At 35.7% G+C, this 21,435-nt stretch overlaps 1 protein-coding gene across 13 annotated transcripts in view; it reads right to left on the bottom strand.

Annotated features, from left to right (window-relative positions):
- Positions 1 to 21,435, bottom strand: part of BTRC (beta-transducin repeat containing E3 ubiquitin protein ligase) — a 184,449-nt gene that overhangs the window by 74,564 nt on the left and 88,450 nt on the right. For 10 of the 13 annotated variants that reach the window (XR_004346243.1, XR_004346242.1, XR_004346244.1 and 7 more), the window contains one exon: positions 14,399 to 14,476. The exons of the other annotated variants lie outside the window; for them this stretch is intronic. Coding sequence is in view for 1 of the 10 variants with exons in the window: in XM_032608676.1 (XP_032464567.1) it covers positions 14,399 to 14,476 (78 nt within the window). In the remaining 9 variants the exon portion in view is untranslated. The remainder of the gene's footprint in view (positions 1 to 14,398; positions 14,477 to 21,435) is intronic. 13 annotated transcript variants of the gene reach the window in all.

The raw sequence follows: 21,435 nt of genomic DNA, 5'->3' as shown, positions 1-21,435 counted from the left end.
AATGTCCCTTTGTTTGGGTTTGTCTCATGTTTTCTCATGATCAGATTGAGGTTATACATTATTGGGAAGGATACAACAGAGGTGATATGCCCTTCTCAATGCATCAAGTCAAGAGGTATGTTGCTGAGTGTTTCTGGTGATATTAACCTTGACCACTTGCCTAAGGTTGTGTCTGCCAAGATTCTCTATTATAAGCTTATTATTTTTCCTTTAGAAATTACTAAATATATTGTGGGAAATACTTGAAGACTATGCAAATATTTTGCTTCTGCTTCAACTTTTGCCTGCTAATTGTAGCATACTGGTGGATCTTGCCTGTTGTCATTTTTACTGTGGTGTTCTAATGGTGACTTAAATTTCTCTTTCCATCTACATCTATTAATCGGAATTCTTCTTAAGGAAGTGCTATAGTTCTTCCCGTCTGTTTACTTATTCATTTATGTATTTATTTATATTAGCAATGGATGCATAGATATTTTAAATAATTCATTTTGGTCAATTATCATTCTTTGGAAAAGAGTAAATAGACAAGAATAAAATTTAAGAAAATAGGGAAAAATAACATTATAAATTTGGTTTTCCATTTAAACAAGTTAAACTTTTAAAAATTTATTCATTTGTTTTATTCTTATATTGTTTAAGTTGAAATTATTTCAAACACGTATTTTAAAAGAATAAACGACCATTTGACATTAGTGTACAGGCACTACTGGGACATGTACTAATACATTCTGGACTCAGGTTCAGTACTTCTTTTGCAACTGCTAATACCACAAACACTATTCATGTACAGACAACACAATTAAAAAAAAAAGATTTATTTAATTTATTTTTGGCTGTGTTGGGTCTTAGTTGTGCCACACAGGATCTTCGTTGAGGCATGTGGGATCTTTCGTTGTGGCACACAGGCTCTTCACTGCGGCGTGTGGGCTTCTCTCTAGTTGTGGCGTGTGGGTTTTATTTCTTCTCTAGCTGTGGCACGCAGGCTCCAGGGCAAGTGGGCTCTGTAGTTGTGGCACACGGGTTCCAGAGTGCGTGGGCTCTGTAGTTTATGGCACACGGCTCTAGCTGAGGCGCGCGAGCTCAGTAGTGGTGGCGTGCAGGCTTAGTTGCCCCGCGGCATGTGGGATCTTAGTTCCTGGACCAGGGATCAAACCCGCATCCCCTGCATTGAAAGGCAGATTCTCTACCACGGGACCACCAGGGAAGTCCCGACAACACAATTTTTTTTTTAACATCTTTACTGGAGTATAATTGCTTTACAATGGTGTGTTAGTTTCTGTTTTATAATGAAGTGAATCAGCTATACATATACCTATATCCCTATATCTCCTCCCTCTTGTGACTCCCTCCCACCCTCCCTATCCCACCCCTCTAGGTGGTCACAAAGCACCGAGCTGATCTCCCTGTGCTATGCAGCTGTTTCCCACTAGCTATCTATTTTACATTTGGTAGTATATATAAGTCCATGCCACTCTCTCACTTCGTTCCAGCTTACCCTTCCCCCCTTCATGTCCTCAAGTCCATTCTCTACGCCTGCGTCTTATTCCTGTCCTGACCCCAGGTTCTTCAGAACCTTTTTTTTTTTTTAAGATTCCATATATATGTGTTAGCATACAGTATTTGTTTTTCTCTTTCTGACTTATTTCACTCTGTATGACAGACTCTAGGTCCATCCACCTCACTACAAATAACTCAATTTCATTTCCTTTTATGGCTGAGTAATATTCCACTGTATATATGTGTCACATTTTCTTTATCCATTCATCTGTTGATGGACACTTAGGTTGCTTCCATGTCCTGGCTGTTGTAAATAGTGCTGCAATGAACATTGTGGTACATGACTCTTTTTGAATTATGGTTTTCTCTGGGTATATGCCCAGTAGTGGGATTGCTGGGTCATATGATAGTTGTATTTTTAGTTTTTAAGGAACCTCCATACTGTTCTCCAGAGTGGCTCTATCAATTTATATTCCCACCAACAGTGCAAGAGGGTTTCCTTTTCTCCACACCCTCTCCAGAATTTATTGTTTGTAGATTTTTTGATGATGGCCACTCTGACTGGTGTGAGGTGACACCTCATTGTAGTTCTCATTTGCATTTCTCTAATGATTAGTGATGTTGAGCATCCTTTCATGTGTTTGTTGGCAATCCGCGTATCTTCTTTGGAGAAATGTCTCTTTAGGTCTTCTGCCCATTTTTGGATTGGGGTGTTTGTTTTTTTTGATATTGAGCTGCATGTGCTGCTTATAAATTCTGGAGATTAATCCTTTGTCAGTTGCTTCATTTGCAAATATTTTCTTCCATTCTGAGGGTTGTCTTTTCATCTTGTTTATGGTTTCCTTTGCTGTGCACAAGCTTTTAAGTTTCATTAGGTCCCATTTGTTTATTTTTGTTTTTATTTCCATTTCTCTAGGAGGTGGGTCAAAAAGGATCTTGCTGTGATTTAGGTCATCTGACAACACAATTTTTTTTTTTTTTTTTTTTTGCAGTACATGGGCCCCTCACTGCTGTGGCCTCTCCCATTGCAGAGCACAGGCTCCGGACGCGCAGGCTCAGCGGCCACAGCTCACAGGCCTAGCCGCTCCATGGCACATGGGATCTTCCCGGACCGGGGCACGAACCCGCGTCCCCTGCATTGGCAGGCGGACTCTCAACCACTGCGCCACCAGGGAAGCCTCTGACAACACAATTTTTAAAAAATGAAACTTAATGTGTTTTTAAGACATTTATGAAGCAATTGATATATACTAAATAAAATAAAACTTTAAGTCAAAGAGTTCTGGTTCCAATAATGGCAGAGATGTTTGTATTAGATTAACCCCTTCTCAGGTAACAATTACAAACTATGGAAAAAATATTTTAAAATAACAAAGGCACTAGAGGTTGACCCAAAGTAGGCAGAAATTGGCGGGAGATTTGGACTGACTTTGAAAAAGGAGAATCACACTGGGTAAGATCCATGTTTACGTGCTTTTTCCCTGAGGGTACTCACTAGGCTATTTGGTGCAGGGTGACTAAAATTCAGTTAGAAAGCCACAGCCTACCAGCTTGAGATGTCAGAAGATGGAGTTCAGGGCAGCCATAGTGGCTAGAAATTGAGAAGAAAAATAGAAAGAGACAGGGCAGGGATGAAGCATCAAAACATGCATATAAATTTCCCTCAAATCCATGGCTAACCCTCAAACTACTTACATAAATGGGAGACTCCAAATATTCCAATGGAAAGTAAAAGTTAGAAGACTGAAAGATCTGAGCAGAGACTCCAGCTACGGCCCATGAGGGGAGACAGGTTTTGAATTTGATTCCTACTAAACTAGAGGGGCTTAATAAGTGTCTCAAACTTTCCATTGAAAACTTAGAAAGACTCTGCATTTAGACTAAAGAGTAAGTCTTCAGGACTAAGGGATGTGCCTCAGGACTAAGGTCAAAACCAAAACACACCTGCCCTAACAAACATAAACCAAGACTGTATGAAGTCACAGTGGTCAGCCAGTAAGATAATCAAAGGAAGATAAAAGAAACCAGTCTCCACAATGTATTGTTTATAATGTTCACTATACAATCAAAAACACTAGACGTGAGAAGAAAATAAATGGGACCCATAGTAAAGAGAAAAAGAAATCAATAGAAAATGACCCCAAGATGATCTAGTTATGGGAATCAGTACATAAAGGCTCTACAGAAGCTATGACAAATATGTTCAACAACTTAAAGAAAGATACAATCACAATGAGTAAACAGATGGAAATTTTCACCCTTAAAATAAAAAACTAAAATGAACCAAACAAATTCTAGAAATTAAAAATTTACGAGATGGACTTAAAAGCAGGTTGGAGATGCCAGAAGAAAAGGCCAATGAACTTCAGAGACAGATTCAACTGAAATAATCTGAAGAATAGAAAGAGTAAAAGAAAAAAGAACAGAGTCTCAGCCACCTGTAGGACAATTTTCAATGCTCTAACATTGTGTAATTGGAGACCCAGAAGAGAGGCAAGAATGAGGCACAAAAAGTTATAAAAATAGTGACCAAATATTTCTAAAATCTGGTGAAAACCATGGGCTTACTGATCTAAAATAAGCAAACCCCAGAAGATTAATACAAAAAAACCCAAAATCAGAAAACAAGACCTAGGCCCAACACAGTCAAAACTGCTGAAAACCAATAACCAAGACAAAACTTTAAATGCAGCCAAAGAAAAAAGGGATGCTGCATACATGGGAGTAACAATATAAATAATGGCAGGTTTTTCACCATAAACAATGAAGGTTAGAAGACAAGGGAACACTATTTTTTTTTTTTTTGGCTGCACCTCGCAGCTTGTGGGATCTTAGTTCTCCGACCAGGGACTGAACTGGGCCCTTGGCAGTGAAAGTGCCAAGTCCTAACCACTGCACCACCACGGAATTCCCTGGGGAACATGATTTTTTTAAGTGCTAAAAGGAAAAAACTCAAACCAGGTTTCTTACCATTAGAAAAGAGAATTACAAATATGTAGAGGGAGAAATCTACAACAAACTCTGTGTCACTGTACTGGAACTGGAGGTATCACTGTGAACTCATGGTTTTCAAAACATATAATATAGATGTAAAATAAAAGTTAATGCTTAAATCTTGGCTTCTAAATATCATTCTTCACTAAAAGGAACCATAGTTCCCTGGAGAAATGGTTGATTCCAGGATTGGACAGGGTAAATACAAGATGAACCTGGAAACACTCAAGGAATGTTGGACATACATCAGAGGAGCATAGGTGCCAGCCTAAATGGGCTCTCACTGGCCCAAAATGGAAGAGTATTAAAATAAAATAAAATATATTAATAGTTCACAATCTGTTGAATAAAATAAGACACATTTCTTGAAAGACACAAATTACCAAAACTGACACAATAAGAAATAGAAAATCTAGACGGCTCTATATCTATTAAAGAAGTCGCAATTATTAAAAACCACTCCACATAAATTTTAAAAAAATCTTCGCACAAAGAAAACTTCTGGCCCAGACAGTTTCACTGGTGAATTCTATTAAATATTAAGGAAGAAGAACATCAGGATCATATACAAACACTTTTAGAAAATGGAGGAGGAAGGAAAGACTTCCCAACTCATTTTATAAGGCCAGCATAACCCTGACACCAGAACATGACAAAGACATTTGAAAAAAAACTACAGACCAATACCCCTCATGAACACAGACACAAAACTTCTTAATAAAGTCAATTAATGTAATTCTCCATATTAATAGAATGGGGAGGTGAATTTGACAAAATTAAACACCCATTCATGATTTAAAAAAAAAAAAGACCTCAGAAAGGTAGGAATAAAAGGGAACTTCTTCAGTCCCATAAAGGGCATCTAAAAAATTTCAACTAACATCATATTTAGTGGCAAAAGACATAATACTCCCTCTCAACTGGGAACAAGGCGAAGATGTCCTCTTACCACATTTATTTAACATTATAGGGAGGCCTTAGCCATTCAAATAAAGCAAGAAAAAGAACAAAAGGCAAATAGGTTGGAAAAGAAAAAATAAAATTCTCTTTATTCACAAATGATAGTAAACAAGGTCAACAGTCAAACACCAATTGCATTTATATAATATAGCAACAGAGAATGAGAAAGGTTTACAATAGCATTGACAAACATTAAATACTTAGGAATAAATCTAACAAACTATGTGTAAGAAATGTACACTGAAAACTAAAAAACATTGCTTAGAAAAATTTAAAAAGACAAATGGAGATACAGACCCCGTCTGCACACTGGAAGACTCAATATTATTATTATTATTTTTTTTTTTTGCGATATGCGGGCCTCTCACTGTTGTGGCCTCTCCTGTTGCGGAGCAACAGGCTCTGGACGCACAGGCTCAGCGTCCATGGCTCACGGGCCCAGCCACTCCGCGGCATGTGGGATCTTCCCGGGGCATGTGGGATCTTCCCGGACCGGGGCACGAACCCGTGTCCCCTGCACCGGCAGGCAGACTCTCAACCACTGCGCCACCAGGGAAGCCCGACTCAACATTATTGAGAGGTTAATTCTACTCAAATGAATATATAGTTTCAAAAAAAATCCAAATCAACACCCCACAGACTTCTTTCTAATAGAAATTCTAACTTGATTCTAAAATTTACATAGAAGTGTAAAAGTACCTAGAATAGCCAAAACAATATTAAAAATTAAAATGTGGAGGACTCACATTACCTGATTTCAAGAATTATTAAAATTACAACAATCAAGACAGTGTAATATTTGGTGCAAGGATAGATACCTCTAAAAAAAATAGAGGACTTTGAGCTCATCTTCTGTGTCATGCAGGGACATGAAGTAGGAGTTGGTCAGTGCCTCAGACACTGTTACCCTTTGCTCTGCATACAGCAGCAAGCAGCCTCTTTTCCAGGAGGTTCAGAAATAGACTACACTTGTACAGCCAACTGATTTTTGACAAAGGCACCCATGTAATTCAATGGAGGAAAGGAAAGCCTTTTCAACGATGGTTCCAAAACAACTGAATAAAAAAGTATGGGGGTTGTACAACACAGAGAAGATAGCCAATATTTTAAAATAACTATAAATGTAGTATAACCTTTAAAAACTGTGAATCACTATACTGTACACCTGTAACATATGATACATCAACTATACTTCAATAAAAAATATAAATAATAAATGAGCAAACAAATACTAGCCAACCAAACAATCAGAAAATAAGCACAATAAAATGTTAACAATAAACTGCAGGAAAAAATAAATAAACTATCTTAAAAATTTTCAGTCAAAAAAAAGCATGGGGAAAATAATGAGCCCAAACTCTACTTCACAGTACACTTAAGAATTAATTTGAAATGGATCAGACTTCAAGGTAAAAGCTAAAACTTATAAAGCTTCTATCACTAGAACAAAACCTAGAATATCTTCATAATCATGGGGTAAGGGTTGATTGACTGGACTTCATTCAAAAATTAGAAACTTTTCATCAAAACACACCATGAATAAACAGGCAAGATATAGACTGTGAGAACACATATCTGACAGAGGACTATCTAGAACTCAATAATAAAGAAGACAATGCAATTTTTTAATGGCAAAAAAACAGATACTTCACAAAAGAAAATATGTGAATAGTCAAAAAGCACATGAAAAAGTATTTAACACATGCTCACCAAAAAAGCTTAGAGCATTCATAGCAACTTCATTTATAAAAACGGAAATAGCTCAAGTGTCCATCAAAAGAATGGAAAACAAACTGTAGTATATTTATTCAATGGAATTTACTGTACAATAAAAGAGAATAAACCACTGATAAACACAGAAGTATAGATGAACCTCATAAGCATTATGCTGAGTGACGGTGAGACCCCCAACATGGATGATTCTATTACATAAAATTCAAGAAAGGCGAAACTAATCTATGACAGGAAGCTGATCAATGTTTGATTCATTGTGGGTGGGGAAACTGGGAAGGAGAACAAGGGAACTTTCTTGGGTAATGAAAATGTCCTATAGCTTGATTGGAGTGGTGGTTACACAATTGTAAAGACATCAAAAATTTATTGATTATGCAATTAATATCTATATAATTTACTGCATGAAAACTTTATTTCAATGAAAATATAAAAGTCTGCAGTTAATATTTAGGGGATAAAGTATTAGAGGTCTGTCCAGTTAATTAATAAAAATGTTATTTTATTTTTCTGAATAAAACAGTCATGGCAGGTAGAAAACTAATTTTTCCTCCAAAATTCCTTTTCCCCTCAGAAATGAGTATAACACACTCAGGGGAACATTAGGGAACCTGCGGGAGTTTCTAGAGTAAGGATATATATAGGTTTTTATTTTCTAGACATTCCATCTGTAAAATGGGTATATGATCTTCTTTTTCCCCAAAGGAAGTCACCTAGATTAGGAAACCAAAACTGATCACAGTCCTTAGACCACTCTGAAATAAAAAAGCTTTCTAAAGAATCAAATATTTTACATTCAGTATTTTACTATTATAAGACTCCTTCCAGCTAAATAAACTAGTGAGTATAAGAGCCACAGGCAAGATAGGTTCTGTACCCAGGCAACATCTGAAAAGGTAGCTTCATTGCTAAACCAGAGACAGAGAGTTTTGTGTTAGAGTACTTTAATATGTTTTTATATTGCATATAAAGCACATAAGCATAAACCAGTAAGATGCCTTGCTGAAAACTACCTTCTTTGTGAAAGCAGGCTGTAATTTTGAACAAGTTTTCAATTTTCACACTGCTGCTAGGGTAAAACATTTTAAAGAGTTTAATTTTTTACAATGGATTCAATGACATAGGATTATCTAACAAAGTAATGGCTAATCAATAGAAGGTTTAGTTGTCAGGTGAAACATATAACACACTAAAAGGGATTGATTGCCAGACTTCTCCTTATTTACTAGAAGGTATATATTTAAAATGACACAAACTTGTTACCAGGCTGCATTCTTTTAACCTTGCAAAAAGCTGCTTAAGAAATCTGTTCAGCAGCCGTATAGCAAAACAAGATACAGTTATAATGAAAATGGTTAGTAATTAGGGGGTGGGGGGGGTACACAGGGACCTTCATTATATATATATATATATATATATATATATATATATATATATATATATATATATAAAATAAAAACATCAAATCAAGTCCCCAGTAGGAATGTGGGATAGAAAAAGCAAACTAAAAAGTGACATCTAGGGAAGGTGGAACTGGGCTTTAAAAAATGCCACAATGATGCTACCAAATCTCATTCAGTAGATGCAAAGTTGTATCTGATCTCATTCCATGTTGCTCTTAGGGCAGATTTTTTAAGGATTCACACAACTGGATACAACAGCCCCTCCCACCTTTTTAACGGTACATCCAGATTAAGCACTGAACACAAAATAAATTAGGCCCATATGCACTTCAACCAACATATAAGCTGTTTCCTTTATAATTTATTCACAATATCTCAAGTCTCTATATGAAAATACACTTTTTATGGTCATTACAACCCAGGAGTTCAATAATATTTTTTCTACTAAGTCAGCGATTACACAATTTATCAAAGAATGACTACACTGAAATAAAAATAAAACAAAACACCAACCCCCTATACAGTCTTCCTTCCTCAAAGTAATTTAAAGAAAGCTCGTTATTAGATTGCTTGTTTTTGAAGAAGGGTTTTTGTAGCTAGACACAAATTGCAAAAACCATTTTTTTAAAAAAAGTTATTAGACTCTGAAGGATTCAGCCAAAATGGGAAGTTAAATAAACAAATCACTTCATCAGACTTGGAAAGATCATTTTTGTCTTACTTAAGGGACCTACATTAATTAACTTCAAGGTCTTTTTTATGGACTATTTAAAATAAGTACAATTTATTTATTTATTTCAAATGAGGTGCTTCTTCCAAAGTATTAAATAATGTCTACAAATGCAAAAGCATTTTTATAAATAGGTAATTAAAACAGATGACTAAAATTAAGTCAAGCTGCAAAACATTATCCACAATGCACTACGGTTTGTTTGTTTTTTAATAAACATTTCAGGCAATTTTTTTCCATCCAAAGCCCAAAGCACTTCAGGAAAAAAAAAAAGAGGTAGGAAGTTTATTAGGGGGAAAAAACACACATATATAATGAAATAATGCCAAACCCCAAACTAAAGTATTTACAAGATAGTCCCTGAAGCATAGTTTGTCATATTGCAATTACACCTTGCCTACTGCCAAGACAAAGTGCTTACTATTGCCACTAGGGGGAGAAATGTCTTAACACAAAGCAAAGGCAGATAGGGAACGGATTTTCTTGAGCAATTATCAGAACAAAGCTCCCTTGGCTGTGTGTACCTTCTAATTACTCAATACAATTAAAATGACTAACCTAAAACAAATAGGAAAAAAACCTGTCTGCCTGATATCAGGGACTTCATTAAACCTTCCCCCCTCATCAATCAAATTAGAAAGAAGGGAATGCCATTATATACAAACATTACAGAGCTATCAAAGGAAGTAAAATTCAGTGAGTTTCTCTCCCTTTTTTTTTTTTAAAGGAAGAAAAGAAGTGGCTCTCTTGAAAAAAGAAATGTCGTGGTATTTACCCAACTGGATGCTGCTTGAAAACAAATTGTCCTCCAAAGAGCAGAAATACAGTATGTTTTCTCTCAGTTCACTGGCTTATGAATGACTTTTTGTTGTTGTTGTTTTGTTAATACACACAATAATGTCATTTTCTGTGTCAGTGACGTGGTTGTTCCTCCTACTCAGCCAGCTGTATAAAGGAGCTATGCCAATCAGACCTCCATGCTTACGCTGGGTTGTTTTAACTTTTAAGTTCTTCACCGCTGTTTTTTGTGCATCTACTCCAAGGTAATGTTTAGAACAACATAGGAATTTGGGGGAGAGGTGGGGGAAGGTGGTAGGAAAGGAAAACAGCTACTTATTCCTTCTAAAAGGCTTATGTAGTGCCTTTTATAAGGCCCAGTCATTAACAGAAGATGACAACAGAGTCATTTTTCTTTCAGCTGACAATTGTGACATTTTTCCAGCAGCATGCAAGGTGTTGAAAACCTAGCAGCTGTTACCTCCTGGGATGAAGATACTTTTTTATCCTCCCTTGACAGTTTAACTCAGTGGGTCAGCACCTTTAAAGACTGCAAAGTATCCTTGAAGAGGATGGAAGCTTGAATTACTGCTCCCTCCCTAATCAATGTAAACCCTCACTGCAGGTGTAGTCTCCATCTATAGAGGTGCATGGGGGAGGAAAATGTAATGCCCTGAGCCAGATGGTTTTTATCTTGTTTTTAAAGAATAAAGGAACAAGCTAACAAGGGAGACAGCTACTTTGTTAGCTTCTTGGCCTCTCTCATGGCTTTGCATCCCCAGGGTTCCAGCTACACAAGAGAAAGAATACAGAAAAACGTAAACACTTAAAGAAATATAACTAGAGGGCTGGCATCATGCTGCTTTCAAAGAGTTGAGAGAGCACTACTCAATGCTTTATTTATCATTACCCACGTTCTCAGGATGGTAAGTGGACACATACACAAAGGGAATGGGGGATGGGAGAAGGATTAGACAGAGGTCACAATTTACTCAATTACAGAGAAAGGCAGGGTTGACAGATCCTATTAGCACCAATGTGAAGCAAAGAAGGAGTTGCATGTTGTAAGGTTATGTTTTCAAAAAGTAATGAGTACTTTCATGTATCCTCCCAGGCCTTTGCCCTTGTTTGCAGATATGAATAAAAGCTATGAACACATTTGCTATGGTTTTCTTGGCTTCACATTCTAGGAATAAAAGTAAAAAGAAAATTGTACTACTTTGTACGTCCTTTAAATAAATGTTTACACTTAATGCCAAGATGTCAGAAGATTATTCAAAAGCTTAGAAAATTTAAAGAATACATTGCATTTCTTTCCCCCGCCCTGAACTCTACTGCCTTCTGATGTTGGAAATGAAATGGAAAAGCAGGTATACAAAATGACTTGGTGACACAGGGAGTAATGTCTCGTGACTTTCTCCTTCAATAGTTTCTTTTTCTGCTAAGGTCTTTGTCAAGTTTTGGAATTATGGTTATGGTAACCTCATAATACAAGTCAGGGAGTGTTCTTTCCTTCTCTATTTTCTATTTTGGTGTTATTTATTCCTTAAACGTTTGATAGAGTTCACCAGGAAACCATATGGGCCTTTTGATAATTCAATTTTTTTAATAGACATATGGCTATTCAAATTTTGTTTCACCTTGTTTTGGTTTCAGTAAGTTGTGTTTTTCAAGGAATTCGTCCATATCATGGAAGAAGCCAAATTTTTGGCTTAAAGTTATTTGTAATATTCCCTTTTACCCTTTTAATGTCTGTAAGAACTGTAATGGTAATACTTCTTTCAGCTCCTCCAGTAGTTAAATAACTCCAAGTTTTAACAGGCAGTGGTCATATGCCATCAACAATGGTAAAACTATACTTTAGAATAATATATATATACTCTAAAATTAAAACAACATTAAATTTATTAGAACATAACTTAGCATTTTAAAATCAGTGGTGAAAGAGTTCCTGGAACCCCATTAGAAATAGTCTGCAAAAGAATCTCAAGGGACTGGCCCACATGATGCAAATCCTACTTACATCAACACTAGGTAAAAGGCAGCTTTGACATCTTTTTATCTATAATAACTTGACTAAAGGTGGGGTGGGGGGAGCAAATGGCACTTCATTATTGTCATATGCATTAGCGAAAAGAGGGAGTTTAAACAGCTTATATACTACATCCTACATTAAAAAACTTGGCGGTGGGGTAATCAAGTTCAGGGCAATCCTGGACAGCTGCCCTGTGACCCGCTTCTATTGACCCCTGCTATTCATCACTCATCCCTAAGACTGAGAGGGCAAGCTCCTAGGGAGTGACCACCACAATAGACAGACACAAGCCAACAGTAATCTGGTTCGAGCAAAAAAACAGATGGCACTGCAATAAATTTACAAATCTGCATTCATGGGGCTGTTAAAACACCCAGAAGCTAAAAGACTCCGAGTGCCCCAGGAGGATCTCCTACTTCCCCATTTCTAAAGGCCATTTCTCTTTCCAAGAACATTGAGTTCATGCTCTTCACAAAGAGAATGGAGATAAAACCCTTTACAAAGAAAGGAGGGGGAAAAGCCTCATGACCTAATTAATCTCCAGAGCTTGGATCTCAACACTGAATGACAGATATTAGAAAAATCAGTTTGGAGCACTAGGAGGACAAACAAAACAAACCCCAAAACGGTTGTTATATTAAAGCAGAGGGGGTAAAGAGAACCTGCTAAAAAAGCAATGAAAAAAAACATTATTTCAAATACTGCACACAACAGATCTTGCAAGTATAAAATGATTCAATAATGTATGCATTTATTTTTTAAATGAATCAGATTAGTCCCATGTGTGACCTGCTGGTCCATCTGTATGTGCTGGACTTAATAGGCACGATTCTCTCTCTTGCCTCGGTTTGAAGTATGAGAGAGATAAATTTAGTTTAATTTTCAACAGATCAGCCTATCCATTTTCCAAATGGACCATCTGGATCAGCCTATTAAAATTAATTTATAACTTTGCAGAGTGAAAATTCGTTTGTTAGCTTAAATAAAGTTGCCAAAACTTTTTGTCATGTCATTGTTTTCTGACAGTTGTTTCTGTATAGTGGGGCAGAGTGTTTCCACCTCCAAATTTATCTTAATTCAATTTTGTCCTATATATTTAGATTTATAGACAGGTGTTTATCTCCAAATAGTTAAAGCTCTAACTGAACAATATCAATCCCTGATCTTTTAGCTATTTAACAAAGCTTCCTGAACTGATTCAATTCTACTTACCACACAATTTTTATAAAAGAAATTTTGCCCATCCAAAAATGTTTTAACATATAGTAAATAAAAAAGTAAATAAAAAATGAGTGTCACAATTTCAACTACTTTTCCCCTAAATTAACACTGTCTACAACCTATAGAGTTAGAAGGCAGAAGTAGAAATGCTTTGGCAACACTGAGATCTGGGTTTCAAATCACTGACTTGCTAAATAAACAAGTCATCGAATCTCTCTCAGCCTCCATTTTCTTCATCTATAAAATGGAAATCATATCTAGCAACTTTACTGGGTTATTGTGAGAGTGAAGTAAAATAAGTATCAGGTTCATGGTAGGTGCTCAGCAAATATTTAATCTATTCTCCTTTTTCTTAGAATAATGCCATAAATGCAAGTAAAATAAAATTATTTTTACTACTGCTGGCAATACTGTAAGAACTTGTTTTTGTTGCCAGTGAGGGATGGAAGATGTTAGAGGTTGCTACAGGCAGTGAGAAAAGTCAATATTTTGACCAAATGTTTTTGAACATTTTAATTTTTAAAAACAGAGCACCATGGAATTGAACTTTCAAAGAAAAAGTTTGAGGAGTGGGGGCACCGTGGTGAGTAAAAATTATTTTAAAGTTGTCATTAATAACGGCCTTTACTTCTAGAAAAAGCAAACAAATATTGGTTAGACTAAGAGGAGCTAACTTCATCATAGGTAGATCCCTTTTATTATTTTTTTTAATGTATGAAAAATCTTAATAGAAAAGTAAGGTTTAAAGAGAACTATTCTACTACCTGCACTTAAGATGCACTTCAGGTTATTTTTGCTAAACAAGAAACTTTTTCTTTGATTTTGTTTTCACTACACATAAACAATTGACTGCCCTGTACTTGTATACCTAGGATATTTTTTAGATGATTGGGAAAACAATGTAACTGACTGAAATTGATGGCTAGAGCCAGACCAACTTCAGAGTACTCTTAATTTAAGCTCCAGTACTTAACGAATGGCAAATTGAGGATTTCCTATCTTTTATTTTGTTGTTGGTAGCTTTTTAAGTAAGACTGAATTTCATACCTGTCTAAGTGAATTCTTCTCTGGTATTATCTTCCTAGGGGGTTCGCCATTATTACAGTCTTCTCTCTCTGAGGAATTCTGTGAAAGAAAGTAAGCTTTAATTCAGTTCTCATTATCTTCAATCTTATTCTGTGGGAGTAAACTGAATTACATTTTTAATTCTGTAAGCTAGAATACTGTGTATATTTATGCATTTGTTCATTTGAAGATTTATATACATACAGACATACACTTATGTAAAGGAAAACATATGCCCATGTATATAAATAAATATATGTAGGGATCTAGGTGGAAAAGTATTTCATCTATATTTAAGCACTGCCTAGCAGATCATATTCATTATAAGTCTAGTTTATTGTTCTTTGGCACTGGACACAAGAAAGCTCCAGTCTATACTTAGCTGATAACAACTTAAACCAGGATTATTGCCTTCTCTTTTAAATAATTAGTTTTAAACCATACTAAATGTTTGGTCCAAGTTCTCGTGTCTGGATCCTAAAAACAATTAGTTATTTCTCTTCCTCTTTTCTCTGATTTGATTTTCTTTTCTTTATTAAAAAGAGCATAGTGCTTAGTTAGCTCAAAGCAATAAAATTTATCAGTAGTTTAAGATTAGAGTCCACTCTTGCCATTATCACTTCAAACAGCAGCTAGAAGGCCCTAAAACATCAGTGAGATTTTTAAATACTTAAAAAGAGGGAAATAAACAATTCAACTGCAAGCGAGTTCAGAGTTCTAAATATCAACAGAGTAAAAGCCAACCCACAAAATGGGAAAAAATTTTGCAAATCATTTACTGATAAACGATTAACATCCAGAATATAGAGAGAAGTTGTAAAAACTCAGCAACAAAAAAACAGAACCTGATTAAAAAATGGGCAAAGGACTTGAATAGACATTTATCCAAGAAGATATACAAATGACCACCAAGCACATGAAAGGATGGTCAACATCACTAATCATTTCAGAAATGAACAGCAGAACTACAAGGTACTTCACATTCATTAGGTAGGCTACTATCAAAAACAAAAAACAGAAAATAACAGGCATTGATGAGGATGCTAAGAAATTGTAACCCTTGTGCACCTTTGGCGGGAATGTAAAATGGTACATCAGCTATGGGAAACAGTATGGTTCCTCAAAGACTTAAAAAAAGGAATTACTATATGATCCAATAATTCCAATTCTGGGTACATACTCAAAAAAACTGAAAGCAGAGTTTCAAAGAGATTTTTTTTTTTTTTTTTTGCGATACGCGGGCCTCTCACTGTTGTGGCCTCTCTCGTTGCGGAGCACAGGCTCCAAACGCGCAGGATCAGCGGCCATGGCTCACAGACCTAGCCACTCCGCGGCATGTGGGATCTTCCCGGACCGGGGCACAAACCCGCGTCCCCTGCATCGGCAGGCGGACTCTCAACCTCTGTGCCACCAGGGAAGCCCTCAAAGAGATATTTTTATGTCTGTGTTCATAGCAGCATTATCCAAAACAGCGAAAACGTGTAAGCAACCCAAGTGTACACTGAGGGATGAATGGATAGGCAAAATGTGGTATATACATACAATGGAATAATCTTCAGCCTTAAAAAGGAAGGATATTCTGACACAAACCACGACATGGATGAACCTTGAAGACATTATGCTAAGTGAAATAAGCCAGTCACAAAAAGATAAATGCAGTATGATTCCACTTATATAAGACACTTAGAGTGGTCAAAATCATAGAAACAAAGTATTGTTGGTTACCAGGGGCTGGGAAAAGGGAGGAATGGGGAGTGATTGTTTAATGGGTAGAGTGTTGCAGTTTTACGAGATGAAAAGAGTTATGGAGATGGATGGGGGTGATGGTTGCACAACATTATGAATGTATTTAATACCACTGAACTGTACACTTTAAAATGTTAAAGGTGATAAATTTTATGTTATGTGTATTTTATCACATTAAAAAATAATTTTAAAAAATCTGGTAACACATGTAAATCACTCTCTGCAAGATAAAATACAGAAAATCCAAGTACACATTATTTGGGCTCTATTTTCCACAATTACATGTGTAATGTTAACATTTTAGAATTTGCAGCTGATTTACTCATTACATTACATATATTCATCACATTCTAACTGAGGAGTTACTTTTAGATCCAGAAATTATATCCAACATATGAGTTTATCTGAAAAACTTCATCCAAGTAGGAAATCATTATTAGAATATAGGATCATAACAGTGTTTTAAATTTAGATATTATGAATTTTTTGCTTTGTATCAAATATTATATTTTGAAAGATATTAGAGGATAAATAGCATACATATAGTATCAAAAGGCCCTCTGTGGCTAACATCTGTGTGCCTTGTGTGTCACCTTGACAGGCCAGTACATTAAGGTCCTTTTGGGCAGAAATTTTTTATGAGGTTTAACTTGATAATTTTACATTTGTAATGAGCACTTTAAAGGTCAATTTTAGGGACAAAGAAGAAGAAAAAATGCTATGTTACAAGCAAGGGATAGAGGCTCAATAACTTTAGAATTCTGCTTTTTCTCTCTGTTTTGGGGGAAAAAGGAACGTAGACTATCTACAAAAAAATGAAGGAGAGATATGGTTGAGTTAATGACTATAAAGCATCCCAGGGAATTCCCTGGCGGTCCAGTGGTTGGGACGTCAGTCATGCTTTCACTGCTGAGGGCCCAGGTTCCATCCCCGGTAGGGGAATTAGGAAGCCATGTGGTGTGGCCAAAAAAATTTAAAAATAAAAATAAACTAAAGTAAAATAAAATAAAGCATTCCAGATAAGGAAACTAGCAATATACACCATTATAAGAGAATCAAAGGAAGGGAAAGGTCAACATTAAACCCATAAAATCAATTGTATATTTAACTTTTCTTAAAAAAAAAAAGTACAGATCAAATGTTTTAAATGCTAAAATTAAATGTCTTATATAATAAAAACTTAAGCCAATATTCAATTTTAACTGTAACCAATTAAGCCAGTATTCAATTTTAAACGTATAATTTGCAAGTAACTATTTCCCAGACCATAAAGTTCTACACCCTCCTTTAAATAAAATACCATTTCAGATCACCTAAACCTGTTTAATTAAATGTAAGGTCCTATATTTCAAAATTAATTGTTTTTTTAAAATGCCATTATAATAAAGTTGGAAGCCTAATTACTCTTTGGTGGAAGTTTTTTATACTGAAGACATTATAAATCACATTTTTACTCTACAGGTGCTTTGGATGGAACAAAATTGACGGCAAACTCTCTATACTAAATTACATAGTGAAAAACAGTGATCTGAACCTAAGAGGATGAGTAGTGGCTATCTAGCCCACATCAATAATTTTTTTCCTTCTGACCCTCTATTTTATCTGATTTAGATAGTAAACTATTGAGTGGGTATTATAAGAATGTCTAAGGTATTAAAAGATGAAGGGAGCTAAAGGATAATTACTACCTGAGAGCAGAACATAGAGCTGTAGAGGAGCTCCTTTCCCTTCTCCACCCCATCAGGGCAAAGGATATATATATTATATATTGTGTTGTGTTTTTTTTTTAAAGTAACTCAACATTAACAAAAAGGAAAAAGAGAAAAACATTGTTATAACTAGTTCTTTTTTGATAGATTAACCCAGCATTTTTTACTCTTTTTTCCCAACTTCTTTCTACTCATTTTTTACTTTTACTGGACCATCCACCATGAGAAACAAATCAATACAAAAAATTCAACCCTCTTGCATAAAATAGGAGCAGGGACATTAAACAGTCATGATATCAGGAGCAAGGAGTAAGGTACGCTACTAATAGTGAAGAGGAGAGCCAGAAAGCCAGTGATAAGAAAGTAATAGCTCTACAGTCGAGGGTGGCCAGGAATGATGAAATAGCTGTGTATAACTAACAGTCACCTCAACTGGCTCTCAAAGCCTGTGCTCTCCAACATCACCCAGGAGAGCTCAGTAGCACAGTTATTCCTTGTATCTTTTAACTATGATGCATCCCAATAAGCAATGTTCACAAATGTCCTGGGTCATCAAGCTACATTATGTCCAGTAAGTTCTATTTAAGGGTAACTAAAAGATGCAAGTAAGACTTACCACACAAATTAGTGGGTGACAAATAACAGGAGAGTTACATAATCTCAAAATATTTCTCCATAATATACTTAATAATTACAAAAGAAAAAAACAGTAGCCTCACAGTGGAGAGATCTGGTAGATACCACCTTAACCTTATATGTCTCTTGATATGATATACTGAGGTCATTGATATTATTGATATTATTACTTCTGAGGTCATCCTGCTCAAAACACATAACCTCAATCTGATCATGAGAAAACAACAGACTAGCCCAAATTGAGGGACATCCTATAAAATTACTAGTCTGTACTTAAAAAAATGTCAAGGTCATAAGGAACTGCTTTCAGATTAAAGAAAACTAAAGAGATGTAACTGAATGCAGTTTGTGATCTGAGGTTATTGGGGGGGAGGGGCTGAAACAAAATTGATGGTAAACTCCTCTGCACTGAATTATACAGTGAAAAATAAGTGAGCTGAGCCTAACAGGATGAGTAATAACTATCTAGCCTATATCCACAATTTTTCTCCTCCCCACCCTTTAACTGTTTTTGATGGGTAATTATTAAGTGGATATTACTGAGTGGGTATTATGACATAAGGTTTGTATAAAGGACATTATTGGAAAAATATGAAACAAGTCTATGGATGAACTAATAACATTGTATCAATGTTAATTTCCTGATTGTTTCCCCGCTTTTAAAATTTACATATGGAAAAATTTATTATTTTTTGTTGTATAGTTCTGAGTTTTGACAAAAGCATAAAGCTGTGTTAACCACCACAATCAAGATGTAAAGCAGTCCCATCACCTCCCAAACCCCCTTTCCCCAGTGATCACTGATTTATTTTTTGTCTCAATAATTTTGTCTTTTCTAAAATGTCATAAAATGAATCATATAGTATGTAATTTTTTGAGTCTTTTTTCACCTAACATAATACATTCATTTGTGAGATTCATTTGTTCATTGTGTTCTTGCATATATCAGCAGTTCTTTCCTTTTCATTGGCAAGTAGTATCACTGTATGGATGTACCAAAGTTTGTTTAGACATTCAACTTCCTGATTTTGACAATTTGTACTGTCATTTTTTTTTAATTGAAGCAGTTGATTTACAATGTTTCAGGTGTACAGCAAAGTGATTCAGTGATACATTTATATCTACTCTTTTTTCAGATTCTTTTCCATTATAGGTTATTACAAGATATTCAATATAATTCCCTGTGCTATACAGTAGGTCCTTATTGTTTATCTATTTTATATAAAGTAGTAGTGTTAATCCCAAATTCCAAAGTTATCCCCCCCAGCACCCCCCCACACCTTTCTGCTTTGGTAACCATAAGTTTCTTTTCTATGTCTGTGAGTCTATTTCTGTTTTGTAAATAAGTTCATTTGTATCATTTGTACTGTGGTTACTTAAAAGAACTGTCCTTGGTTTCAGAAAACATACAACAGAAACATTTAGAGGTAAAAGGACATATGTCCGTAACTAACTTTCAAAGAACTCAGAAAATATAAGTAAATGGATGTTAGTATATATATGTGTGTATGATAGAGATAAAGCAAACACGGTAACATGTTAACATATGGAGAATCTGTGTGAAGAGTATAAAGGGATTCCCTGGTGGTCCAGTGGTTAAGAATCTGCCTTCCAATGCAGGGGACATGGGTTCAATCCCTGGTCAAGGAACTAAGATCCCACATGCTGCAGGGCAACTAAGCCCATGCGCTCCAGAGCCCTCACGCCACAACTAGAGAGCCTGTGTGCTACAACTACTGAGCCCATATGCCACAACTAGAGAGAAGCCCGCACGCGTCAACAAAGAGCCCACATGCCACAACTAAGACCCGATGCAGCCAAATAAATAAATATTTTTGCAAAAAAAAAAGTATAAGGGGATTTTTGTACTATTCTTTCAACTTTTCTGTAAATCTGTCAAAATAAAAATTAACCAAACAGATGAAACCTAGAAGAAAATATGTTAAGAAATGGAAAAACAGAAGTTAGATAAATGAAAAATAAATTGAGGGAAAAAATTCCTTCAATAAAAATAAAAGTTATATTCTACCTCTTAACCCTGAGCCAACTAGAAAAACCTGACTGCTCAGAACAACTCATTCACAACACTCAGATGGAACATTTCATTATAGTAAATCATTTGCAGAATGTGTCTGTAAGTCCTGCAGTTAACAATAGTGTATAAATATTAGCATTACATGAAAATATTTCTGTAAAAGATACTATATAACTTGTTACCTTTTATATTAACTTGAATGTTTATCTCTTAACTCAGCATTCACTAGGTTAGAACTTTAAAGGGCAGAATAAAAGCCTCATTGACAACTTTGAATTTAACTTCAAACTGGAAGCATTAGAGTTATAACATCTGCAGACATGCAGATATGGTAACAGAAATTTGGGTAGGAAAAAGTCAAAGTGAAATACTGCTAAAGCCCATGCATTAGATCTCAGGGATGTATTTTGGCTAAAATGTTTCCGGAAGTAACATGGGGGTGAATAAAAAAAAAAAGGAATCACATTTTTAAAAAAAAACTTAAACTGTCTCAAAATCAACATATCCAAATTTATTTTTTGTTGTTGTGGGTTTTTTTTTTTTTTTTGGCCGCACCGCATGGCATGCAGAACTTCCCAGACCAGGGATCAAACCTGCACCCCCTGGACCACTGACCACCAGGGAAGTCCAACATATCCAAATTTAAAGCACTCTTTACCATTCTCACCCATTCTAGGCTAGCTCTCTTCTTCTCAATTTTTCTTTCTATCCCAGACCTAAATCCTCAGAGTCAATTTTTTAAAATTAATGAATTTATTTATTTTTGGCTGAGTTGGGTCTTCGTTGCTGCAGTCTGTCTCTAGTTACGGCGAGTGGCTTCTCATTGCAGTGGTTTCTCTTGTTGCGGAACACAGGCTCTAGGTGCACAGGCTTCAGTAGTTGTGGCATGTGGG

This window comes from Phocoena sinus, chromosome 16 (genome assembly GCF_008692025.1).
Source record: "Phocoena sinus isolate mPhoSin1 chromosome 16, mPhoSin1.pri, whole genome shotgun sequence".
NCBI classification, from domain to species: Eukaryota; Metazoa; Chordata; class Mammalia; order Artiodactyla; family Phocoenidae; genus Phocoena; species Phocoena sinus.
This window is presented reverse-complemented; position numbering and strand designations above follow the sequence as displayed.